Genomic DNA, 12866 nt, shown 5'->3' with positions numbered 1-12866 from the left:
CTATAATAAGTATGCTACATGACCCAACTGTATCATATTTCTTTTTTAAAGCTGTAGAGCATCATGTGAAATTCTGAAATTTTTTTCATTGATTAGTCACACATGAGGGCCCACCAAGTGGAACGACTGGGGCCTTAACCTACAATACTGAATAGATGGTTTCAAAATGTCGATCCCACTGCTGGGGGCCTCTCCTTGCTAGCTGGTAAGGAAATGAAAAGACAACACTCAATTTTCACATAGGTGTTGACACGAAATGAAGCTCTGTCATGTTGTTAACTTCGTTCTTGCACTACTGTTAAACAATGTAGCTCACCTTTGGCTTATTTCAAAACAAACCACCAATCCACAATGTAGCTGTATAATTATTAATAAGCAGTTTCTTTGGCAAAGTGTACACGTAAATTTAACTTTTTGTTCACAACTTCTTTTTTCCCGGTGCTAACTTTTTTGTTCTTTTGTACTCCATGCGGCTTTCAGCATTATTTATATTCCCCAGGAACAGTCCATCAGTCAGTCTGTCTGTCTATCTGTTGTTTGGTAAATGAATAAATACATCACCTTATACAGAAGATATATTTAATATACTCCTCAGTACAAAAATTCATATTCAACATTTTATAAACTCTTGTAAAGAGTAGATTATTTAGAAATAGCACTGTACTTAAGAGTCAAAACATCACAGAATTTGACCTTATTACAGCTTCCAAGCAATTACAAACTACGGTACAGATACTTCTAACATTTTCCTTAATCATGAGATCTTATTGATGGACAAGTTGTTAAAAGTGACCCAGACATTCTTTTCTTGACTGGCAGATTATTAATGCATTTCCCCAGAGCATAGATGATAATTTTTTAATGAAATTCTCCTCAGTTTTCCACCAATATATTAGTACAAAAATAAGAATAAGGAAAAGCATAGTTATCATGAAAATCTCAATCTCTCTCTCTCTCTCTCTCATATATCTTCATAGCCATAGAAATAAAAGAAACAAGTTGAATACATGGGCAACAAAACATACACTGTTGACATCAATTAGTAATGCATTCATGACAAAGAATGTCTGAACACTTGCTGCAAATAAAATTATGATATGTGGCTAATATGTAAAAATGTATATCAGACTGTGTCAGGGGAGCCATTCTGATAAGTATAGAACTGCAATGTATACAGCAAACACATTTTAAGATGCTTGTGTGATTAGAAATAACAATGATACAAAGTAAGTCACAGTAATAGTACTTTTTCACAACAAACCACTTTCCTAATATTACAGATATTTTTACACAGTCTGTCCATCAGTCTAAAAGTGCCCTTTACACAGAAAGCACCATAATTAGAAATGTACAGTTACATTTTATATACAACATAAAAATACACACAAAATTAGCACATAAAACATAAAACAAGAGTTGACAAGAAATATTTTCATATATAACTTTGACTTGTTTTCCCTGTCACTGTAACGCAACTGTCATGAACAGAATCATTTATTCAAAATATTTTCTGAAACCCTCAATAAACAAAAAATGTTTTAGTGTTCCAACACTCCACATATTGGAGATGAATATCTTCCTGTAGCAGTATATTATGAATATACATGACAATATCACAAGTTTTTAATGTTTAATGAAACTGAATTATTATGAAACACAATCAGAAACTGACATTGAATATTACTTCCATTTTTTGACCATGTTCATTTTAGAAAAGGTGTCAGCCAACAACAGAAAAACATTAAAAAAGGAGACACACAATTAGTTATTTGTGTGTGGGAAAATCACTGAAGATGTACGGGGAAAGTAAGTATACCAAGTTGCAATACTTTACTCCTATTGTCTGACATTAAAATAGGTGAAAGCTAAATTTCATGATAATCTAAAACAATTTTGAGCTTGCTGTTTATATACTTTAATGGTTCATCTTCCAGAAGATAATTTTTGTTCTGGTAATAAATGACAAATTAGTTAACCAATTTTGGAAAGTAATTGCACCTACATTTCCTGTATGAAAAATTCACTTTTTCTTTACAAACTGCTAAAGTTCCCACAATTCACAGTTACATTCATTATACTAATGAAATCTATTTGTAAACTAGTCACTAAAAGAAGAGAACTTCCACAAAGCAGACAAAAAATAGAGAAACAACCATTCAGACCTGGACATGGATAAATTTTTCATTAATCATACATGTTCATGACACACTCAGATGATGAACGAACATAAGATGTGAAAATCAAGGTCCTTCTGATGCAAATCCAAGCCAATTTAATAAAAGAATGAGAGGCGGTTTATTGAGTGGACTGCAAGTACCAAAATACACAAAAAAATGTTAAAAGTCTTATTATAATTTAGATACAGCTTATAGTTGTTTTAGGCCATCTTACACACAGGAGCGCACGTGCACACACACACACACACACACACACACACACACAGAGAGAGAGAGAGAGAGAGAGAGAGAGAGAGAGAGAGAGAGAGAGAGAGCACGAGGGGGTCTACAAAATCTAATACAGCTGCTAACCTTATAATTAAGGATGACAACTGTAATAAATGCTGCTTGCTCCATTGAAAAACATACCTGATGCCCTCACAAATCCATAGCAAATTATTTGTCCTATTTTAAAGGGCATATGTTCTGTACACAAAACTAATCTGGCAAATGCTGTTCTAAAAGACAAACCTCTTCATTAGCACCATGATACCTTCAAGTACAATTTTTTAAAATACTGACATGATAAAACCATAAAAAACATTATAAAAATAATCATGTCTTTGGTACAGTAGCTTGAAGGCTTTAAAAACTATGTTCGTGCTCAAAAGATATTAAAATCACCATCTGCATTTATTACTCAATAAATTACCTGGAATGACTAAATATATTATACAAGGAGCATAATTACGTTACATTTAAACGAAATATTATTCTTGCAGGGGATATGAAGTAAATCTAGTCATTATATTTTCAACTTTTAAATGAATTCTATTGAAACTATTGGGTTCAGTGAACATCAAAAGCAGATGGACAGTAGAATAAACAGAGGAGATAGCAGCTGCAAAGAAAGCCTCAGCGGCAAGTAGTTAATTAAGTTGAAGCCTATGAAACACAGCTGCAAATAAAATTATTGCTTAGTACACACTGCACGCGCGCACACACACACACACACACACACACACACACACACACACACAAATCAAGCGTACCACCAAACACAAATATAAGTGAGGAACTCACATCAGTGCATTGTGTAAAATTCAAGTAATAGATGAAGAATACTCGTGATAAAGTATTCTCACACCATTTCTCACAAAATCATAATGAAATAAAAATTTTTTAAATTCTATTTTCAATATTCCCAATAAATTATCCTCTGATTTTGCACCTGTAGTCACAAACCAAAATGTACAGCCACGAAAAGAATGAATAGTATCTGCTAAAGTCTATGAAATATTTTGCATAAACTACTATATATCATTCCACATTTCCTATTCATTAAAACTAAAAGTAGCATATAGGTGGGAAAGAAGAAGACTGTATTGAATCATAGAGATAAGAATAGTTCTAGCATTAAATATCCGTAAATTCTTAAGACGCAGTGACAGGGAGAAAAAGTGTACATAAGATGCATTCTGCAATCAGATAAAGGTAGAAATGTAATGACACAATATCTAGAACAAATATGTAAAAGATATTTAAGAAAAGTAATTGTCTATGCAGAATGTCTGGTCACACAATAATTTTACAACAATCTGCACCAATCATCACACAATCATTCCCTATTTCTCATGTTAAGATAACAATAAAATTAAAGACTTATTTTCTGAATCCATTCATATGTGCACCTACTGCTTCCATTTATAAAACACAGCAATGTCTTAAGGCAATCTGTCCAAAAAGGGATGCAGAAGAGATTACTACTGAAAAATATTATATAACATAGCTACAATCTCTTCATTCTGAAAAATGGACAAAAGCACTCAAAACTAAATAATTAAAACTATTATTTCAGTCTCAATGTAGGTACAGATAAATAATCACAATACCTAAGACATAAGCAGAAAAATATTTTCTCGCTTTAGTACGTAATTCAACTCTTTAACATAGTATCAGCACACAGTCTTGTAGCTGAACTTGCAGGCTCACAACAAAATTCATACACAGTACAAACATACACAATCATTATTATATTACATAAAATTTGCAGTGGAATGCTTCAATTTTGATACAGATGTAAGTATATGTAAAGGTTCTTAAAAAAATAGTGAAACCTTAGAACTTGCTTTGTGCTTAATCCTAAAATGTATCCCAATAGCTGCTGAGTATTACTTACTGGATTTTCAATTCCATACAATGATCAGTTATTTAAGAACTCTAGAATACCAAAGATACACTGTATAAAAACATATACACAATTAACAAACAATGATTCAATCCTCATTAGCACAAGCAAACAATTAGTGGTACACAGCACAAATGCCACAAGCGTTCAACATCTTAACAGTCATAAGCTACTTAAGGAAGACTTCCATTTCATCACTTCCAAATCCAGTCCGCATAGCTCGCACCTTGCTTCTCCACATCCCTCTAAATGTAATACAGCAGAAACCAGCAATCTGCACATTAACAAGTACTGAAAATCTCTTCCAGGACTCTCTATTGTATATCCCAATTACAACCATGGTGAGAATAGTACTGACAATTCAGGTCAGAAAAAATATCTCAAGCTAGTAATATCTGAGAATGCTGGGTTATCTCCAGCAATGCCATTCAGAACTCCCAAACAGGTAAAATCTGTCTGGGAACAGTCATAGATGCAATTTATATAAATATTATTTAAATGATATTCCAGTCTTGCAGTACAAAATACTGTTTCTCATTCACAACACAACACAGCACAGAAGCCCAGACATGGAAATACAGACAAATTGAATCCCATTCAACCACCTGAGTTCGACAGCTTTGTACAAAACCCGTGTCATTCTAATTAAGTCTTCTCTGTTACACCGGGCAATCACAATTAAATCAGTCAATTATCAGCGAGTAGGCACCAGCCTGAATGCTAAGTGGTTGTGCTAACTCATATAGATCGGCCAAACATAAAGTGTGCTCGAATCACGGACAGCATCCAGTGTGTCCCTGGTGTGGTAAAGAACTTCCTCGGCAGCAGCGCCCAGTGCACTGTGCCGCAAACCTGAGCCACCTGTTTCTTCCGGCAAGAGGCTATCTGGAGGAGCAGCATCCTGCACTGATATTTCAGCAACTGTGCTCAGTGACTGCTGTGTGGCTGTTTGATGTTCCACAGAAACTGTGTGGCTCAAGCCACTAACTACTTCTGCTTCTTCGACCTAGGAGATAAAGCAAAAACACTAAATTTTATAAACTAAAAGCAAAGTTAATAAACTGTGCTATTAAAGAAACTGTACAAACTGCAACTTGCTATGACAAGACTGAATAAAACACAGATGGGAGAGAAAAATACAAAAAAAGTAAGACTATCAAACAGAAATAACTGACAGAAACTGTCTAAAAGAAGAAAACGAACAGAATGTACCCGAGATAATGTCTTCCCGTTACTTATGGTAGGAGAACTGCACTAAGATGAGGTGAATGTATTAAAAAGAGAAGCAATACAAAAGGTGAGGATTGCAACTCAAATTTGGTTGCACAGATTGCTGTAATCAACCAGTCCTTAAAAGAGTTACTTTTTCAAAGTGATTATAAACTTTATCGATTAAATTACACACTTTTAGGTGGAACTGGCATTTGTAGCCCAATTTAAAGGTAAAGTAAGTTACTATAACTGACAAGAGTGAGGTAAACTTGGATTTATTGAGCTATTAGTAATAAGTCTGTGTGTACTTACTAATTGTCAAAATTTTTATTTAGTGTTAATTAATATTTTGAATTTGCATTTGAGAAAGAAACATGAAGTAATAGCCATGTCAGTCCACAGAAAAATGGAAAATCAGCAACCTAAGTGCAGCCCATTTGAGTTAGTGGGACTTATTCACTGTCTCACTGCCATCTGTGCAGACTGAGCAACATTCACTTATAGCTGGGCAATGAGTAACGAGTTACAAAGGGTGAAACATACAACCATACATAATCTTTAATCAACAGCAGATTATTTTTTTTACTATTTTTGTTTTTATTTATGTTAGGTACATAGAGATAAACATTCAAAATATAATCTTAAGAAGTAGATGTAAATGTAGATCTAGGAACAGCTAATATAGGTTACTTAATGTTTTATTAGTTGAATACAGTGTTGGTCAAGTGCTCATGAGTCAAAGAATGTAAATCAGCCACGTCAAGTTGTGACAGGGTAAATGGAAGCTGATAAACATTTAGTTAAAATGAATATTTTCACCCTCTAAATTCATATCTTGCAAAAGTGTCCATGCAAAACATTTAATTGCTATATGAATAAATTATAATTTGATTTATTAGTGCAATATGAAAATTTCTCATTCTAGCATAAAATCAATAATTTTTTTTCTCATACTGGTATTATGTGGCCACATTATGTGGCAGTCTTAGGTGGTAGTGTTTTGGTGGACAGTTACTGGTTTCGCAGGAGCACAAAACACAGATGTAGTCTGTCAGTATCCTTTCTCATGTGTTTACACTCCAGCTGACTGCCACTATAATTATAATGTCAACACTCTACACCTTGTTGTTGTTGTTGTTGTTATTGTCACTGTAGCCTTGATGCAACTCTCCATGCTAATCTATCCTGTGTAAGCCTCTTCATTACTGTGTAACTACTGCAACCTGCATTATTTTGAAACTGCTTCCTGTAGTCAAGCCATGGTCTCTGTTTGCAATTGTAACCTTCCCCACACTTCCTTCTAAAACCAAACTGACTATTCCTTGATGCTTCCATATCTATCCCATCAACAGCCACCTCCTTTTATTCAAGCTGTGTCACAAATTTGTTTTCTCCTCACTTTGATTCAGTGTGTCCTCATTAATTATATTATCTATCCATCTAACCTTCAGCATTCTCCTGTAGCACCTTCTTTCAAAGGCTTCTACTCTCATCCTGTCTGAACTGTTTACGATTCACATTTCATTTTCGTACAAGGCTGCAATCCAGACAAATATCCTGAGAAAAAAAAATCCCTAACATTTGAATGTATATTCTATGTTAAAAAACAATTCCATTACTGTTGTTTTAATTTTATTGCTCGTTATCTTACAATGTCTTTTCAAGTCACTGTCCATTCCATTCAAATGCTCTTCTAAGTCCTTTGTCATCTCTGACAGAACTACAATGTCATAAGCAAATCTCAAAGGTTTTAACCTCTTCTCCCTGCACTTTATTTCACTTTTCTCCTTGGTTTCCTAAATGCAAATGTACAGATAGACTAACACTGGAGACAGGCTACAATCTTGTCTTACTCCCTTCTCAACTCCCACTGCACTTTCAAGTCCTTGAACACTTGTACTTACAGCTTGGTTTATGCACGAGCTGTAAGTAATCTTTACCTCCCTCTATTTTATCCCTGCCATCTCCAGAATTTCAAAGACAGTAGTCCATTCAACACTGTCTAAAGTGTTCTCTAAACGTAAAAAATGTCATAAATGTACGTATGACTTCATTTAATCTATTCTACAATAAGTCTTAGGTCAATATTGCCTCACAATTTCCTATGTTTCTCCAGAATCCAAACTGGTCTTCTCTCAGGTTCACCTTGTGCCATTCTTATGAAAATTATTCATGTCAGTATCTTACATCCAAGACTTATTAAAATAATAGTTTGGTAACATTCATGTCTGTTCACACCTGCCTTATTTTGGAATTGGAATTATGACATTCTTGTTTAAGTCTAATAGTATTTCACTTTTATCATACATCTTGGACACTACATTGAATAGTTTCTGGGCTGGCTCTTCCAAGGACCTCAATAATTCTGGTAGGATGTTGCCTACTTTAGAGGGGACTTGTTTCAACTTAGGCCTCTCAGTGCTCTGTGCAAGGCAGTATCCTCTCTCCCCAACATCATTTTCATTTACTTCCTCTTCCATTTATATAATATTGCCTTAAAAGTTGATTCCTCTTGTGTAACCCTTCTAAATATTCCTTAGCTCTCATCTGCCATCTGAACTTTTATGTTGAAATTTCATGCACTGACATGTTCCATGACCCTGGAGATTTGATCTTCAATTTGGTCCTATGGAACTTCAATTTTCCAATTAACATACTCTATCTTTCCCCTTGTCATGCATTCTTTTACAGTCTTGTGTTTATCTTGTAACCATACTTATTTAGCCATTTTGCACTTTCTGCCAATCTCATTTTTTAGACATATGTATTCCCTGTGATCTGATTCATTCACTGAATTTTTATATTTTCTCTTTTTGTCATTTATGCTTTTAAATTGTGTAATAGTTCATGTTTCATTTGTACTGTGTGAAAATAAACCCTTTTCACTCGTTTCGAACTGTAACTACTTCTTTTTGAAGGAACTAAAAACAACAGGTTTCAGGCCCAATATACCCAGTTTCTCACAAACAGTGGTTTATTTAAAGCAAAGAAAATTAATTACGTGTGTTCCCGCAAGACACAAATATGAAATTCCAACATTATGACTTCCTCAGTGCTAATTTGTTTTCACTAATGAAGAAACTAAATGGAAGAGAAAATTACACTACAAAGCAGTTCACTATAAAAACTCACTTGCAATATGAACAACTGTAGGAGTGCATAACAAGCAAAACCACAGATGAGATTTAAGAATATACAGCAAGGGCTAAAATAACCATGTTAATTGTACCTTCCATTTACATGCATCTGCAGAATCAACTGCAAATAGAGCATGGGAAAAATTAAAAGAAATCTACGAGGACTCAGAACTTGAATAAAAGAAAAAGGGTTGTTGAGAATGCTCTTAACAATTAGATTGGGGAACTGTCCATCTGTGGAAGAATAAGTGTTGAAAATTATTTCAATGTCAAACAAACAAATGACTTTATCTTCGAAGTGCAAATGATTGGATAGGACATATTTTATTAGAAGGAATGACTACTGATAACAAACAAACAGTGAAACATCCAGGATGGAACAATGACAATATTATGAAAATGATAGACTGCTACTCACCACATAGCAGAGTTGCTGAGTCACAGATAGGCACAACAAAAAAGACTACCAAACAAGCAAGTTCACGCTGCCACACAGTCTCAGGTTGCCAAGGCCAGACGGCGAGCAGCAGTGCATGATGGGAGAAACAATCCGGATGGTGGGGTCAGTGGAAAAGGAGAAGTATTAAAAAGACTACGGAGGCATTGGTGGAATAGAGGGCTGTGTATTGCTGGATCAGAAACAGGGAAGATGATAGGTGGGCGAAGGACAATTACTAACAAGGCTGAGGGCAGGAGGGTTATGAGAATATAGGATATATTCAAGGGAGAGTACCACCTGTGCAGCTCAGAGAAGTTGGTGTTGGTAGGAAAGATCCAGATGGCACAGGCTGTGAAGTAGCCACTGAAACAAAGAACACCATGTTGAGCAACATGCTCAGCAACTTGGTGGTCCAGCTGTTTGTTAGACACAGTTTGCTGGTGGCCATTCGTGCAGACAGACAGCTTAATGGTTCTTATGCCCACGTAGAATGCACACTGGTTGCAGCTTAGTTAGTAGATCACATGCCTGGTTTCACAAGTAGCCCTGCATTTGATGTAATGGGTGATGCTTGTGACTGGACTGGAGTAGTTGGTGCTGCAGGATCTAGGGGAGATGTCTTGCATCTAGGTCTATTACAGGGATGTGAGCCATCCACATGGTTGGGGGCAGTGGTTGTGTAGGGATGGACAAGGATATTGTGTAGGTTCAGTGGGTGGCAGAATACCACTGTGGGAGAGGTGGGAAGAATAGTGGGTAGGACATTCCTCATTTCAGGGCATGATGAGCAGCAGTCAAAATTCTGGTGGAGAATGTGATTCAGTTGCTTCAGTCCTGGGTGGCACTGAATCATGAAGAGAATGCTCCACTGTGGCAAGACAGTAGAAGCTTGGGAGGTCACAAGCATCACCTATCCCATCAAAGGCAGGGCTATCTGTGAAACCAGTCATGTGATCTACAAGCTAAGCTGCAACCACTGTGCTACATTCTATGTGGCCTCGAAAACCAACAAGCTGCCCGTCCACATGAATGGCCACCAACAAACTGTGGCCAACAAACAACTGGATTACCCCACTGCCGAGCACGTCGCCCAACACAACATTCTTCATTTCAATGATTTGATTCACAGCCTCTGTCATCTGGGTCCTTCTCAACAACACCAGCTTTTCTAGATTGCACAGGTGGAAACTTGGCTCTAAGCACTATGGGACTTAACATCTGAGGTCATCAGTCCCCTAGGTGGGAACTCTCCCTGGAATATATCCTATGTTCCAGTAATCCCGTTGGCCTCAATCTTTGTTAGTCATTGTTCTTTACCTATCCAGCTCCTTCCATGTTCTATTCCAGCACTACACAACCCTCTATTCCACCAACACACCCTCAGTCTTTTTACTTCTCTCCCTTTCTGCTGCCTCCCCTCCTGCCCCACCACCCCCACCCTCCATCTAACCCTCCGACTGCACCTAGCTGCCTTATCCTTTCTCCAGCTCATCCCTGTATGCTCCCACAAGCAGCACTTTATTGTCCCCCATCCCTATCCCGCTATCCCTCCTCCTCCCACCCCAGCCTCCTCCTTACCCCCACCATCCAGACTGCTCCTCCCATTATGTGCTGCTACTCACAGTCTGGCATCAGCAGCCAGACACAGTGGTCGCATGTTTGAGTTGCATTTGCATGAGTGTGTGTGTGTGTGTGTGTGTGTGTGTGTGTGTGTGCGCGCGCGCGTGCACACGCATGTTTTTGTTTGTTGACTAATTCTGGTGAAGGTCTTTTTGGCCCAAAGCTTACTTGTTTGACAGTCTGCAGCTTAGCATCTCCACTATTTGGTAAGCAGCAATCTATCATTTTCATAATATTGTAACGATTACAAACCAAGGTCAAACAGATTCAGACGACTCCAATATGCTGATATGCTGATAATTACTGAATTACAAAATCATGCATGCAACAATTCAAGTTTTAATGACACAGCTATAGAGCAAATAAATAAGTCAACTGCAATAACCAACATTACATTCATGGTCATGGATGTTACAACTACAACAAGTATGAACAGCAGCAAAGAAAAGACAACCAGAACATTTGCTGCTAAAGCAAGAGTTACAGGGCATTCTTAATTATGCCAGCATCAAGTAAAGTCACAACATTTGCCGCTAAAGCAAGAGTTACAGGGCATTCTTAATTATGCCAGCATCAAGTTAAGACACAAACAAAGACTGATATGTATACTCAGGTGCATGACCACATACAAGGGGGTGTGCAAAAAGAACCAGAATTATTTTTTAAAAGCTGCATATTTTCAAATTATTTACAGAACAACCTGATCCCCTTCAAAATAAAACAACCTGATCCCCTTCAAAACAAAACAACCCGATCTCCTTCAAAACAAAACAACCCGATCCCCTTCACACAAAACAACCAGATCCCCTTCAAAGCACCCTTCATTACAACTTATACATTTGTCCCACTGGTGCTTCCACTGTTCAGCACACTTTTTGTAGCCATTTTTGGAAATGGCTGACAGCTCCTCCCTCTTTTTTTTCTTGACCTCTTCAATGTTGTCAAATCGGTGCCCTTTCATGCCATTTTCGTGCTTGGAAATAAGAAAAAGTTTCATGGAGCCAGGTCAGACAAGTACGGTGTGCGGGGCAGTGAAACCATGCCACTTTTAGCCATAAACTGTATAACAGAGACGGCTGTGTGTGCAGATGTGTTGTCGTCGTACGAAACCAGTCTCACTGTTGTGCAATCTCTGACAGTTGATCAATTGTCTGTCGCCATCTATGAGCACAAGCTCTCAATTTTTTCAATATTTTCGTTGATCTGGGCAGTTGACGAATGTCCAGAATGATGTTCATCATCATTCTACATGTTGCTATTTTTAAACCAAGCAAACCACTCATACACTTGAGTTTTTCCCACAGTGTCATCTTGGTAAGCTGTTTTCAACATTAAAACAGTTTCAGCAGCATTTTTACTGAGTAGAAAACAAAATTTCACCCTGTATGTTGTTCACTTATATTTGCCATCATAAAAAAACTAAACAAGAACAAAATAGTGATTGAGAAAAGAATCACTGCAGATGAACAGAACAAGCCAGGTAAACAACACAGACAGCACTGAACTGGCAATGAGTTGTGCTGCACATGCCTAGTGGCAGAGGTACTACACAAGCTCTGCCCACAGCATTGTTATTCCGAGTTTTTTTTTTTTTTTTTTTTTGGGGTATGTCAGAGCACATACATGACTTCAATTTCACAAAACCAGTGCTCAGGTAGCACTTGGTCTTGGTTAACAGTGAGAACTTATCCTCTGAAGGCATATGTTGCACACACATTGAAGCATTAGCAGGCAGAGGGAAGACAAATATTAGGGTAAAAGATGTTCGCTATGTACCTCAACTGAGTATAAATTTACTTTCCACAAGCAAAACAGTGAAACACTAACCCTCAGTCATTTTTTATCATAAAGACTGTCATATTCATGATGCAGAGAAGAAATGATAGTTACAACTATGTTAATGAACATAATGTACAACTCGATAAAGCAAAAGTCATAGTGACAAACCAAAGTCTGCTTCCCCAGCTAACGACCCAAATCTATAGCATAGAAGACTGGACCACCTATAATCAGATGACATGGCAGAATAACAAAATGGTTTGGCCAGTGGCATCGGACAAAGGAGCAACTGATACTCCATGTATTACATGTCCAGAAGATAGACAAACTGCATT

At 37.0% G+C, this 12866-nt stretch overlaps 1 protein-coding gene across 1 annotated transcript in view; it reads right to left on the bottom strand.

Moving 5' to 3' along the window:
- Window positions 1-596: 596 nt before the first annotated feature.
- Window positions 597-12866, bottom strand: part of LOC126199363 (zinc finger protein 665-like) — a 151463-nt gene continuing 139193 nt past the window's right edge. The window contains exon 9 of the mRNA XM_049936247.1: window positions 597-5350. Coding sequence (XP_049792204.1) covers window positions 5078-5350 — 273 coding nt within the window. The 3' untranslated portion in view covers window positions 597-5077. The remainder of the gene's footprint in view (window positions 5351-12866) is intronic.

The sequence above is a fragment of the Schistocerca nitens genome, chromosome 8 (genome assembly GCF_023898315.1).
Source record: "Schistocerca nitens isolate TAMUIC-IGC-003100 chromosome 8, iqSchNite1.1, whole genome shotgun sequence".
Classification (NCBI taxonomy): domain Eukaryota; kingdom Metazoa; phylum Arthropoda; class Insecta; order Orthoptera; family Acrididae; genus Schistocerca; species Schistocerca nitens.
This window is presented reverse-complemented; position numbering and strand designations above follow the sequence as displayed.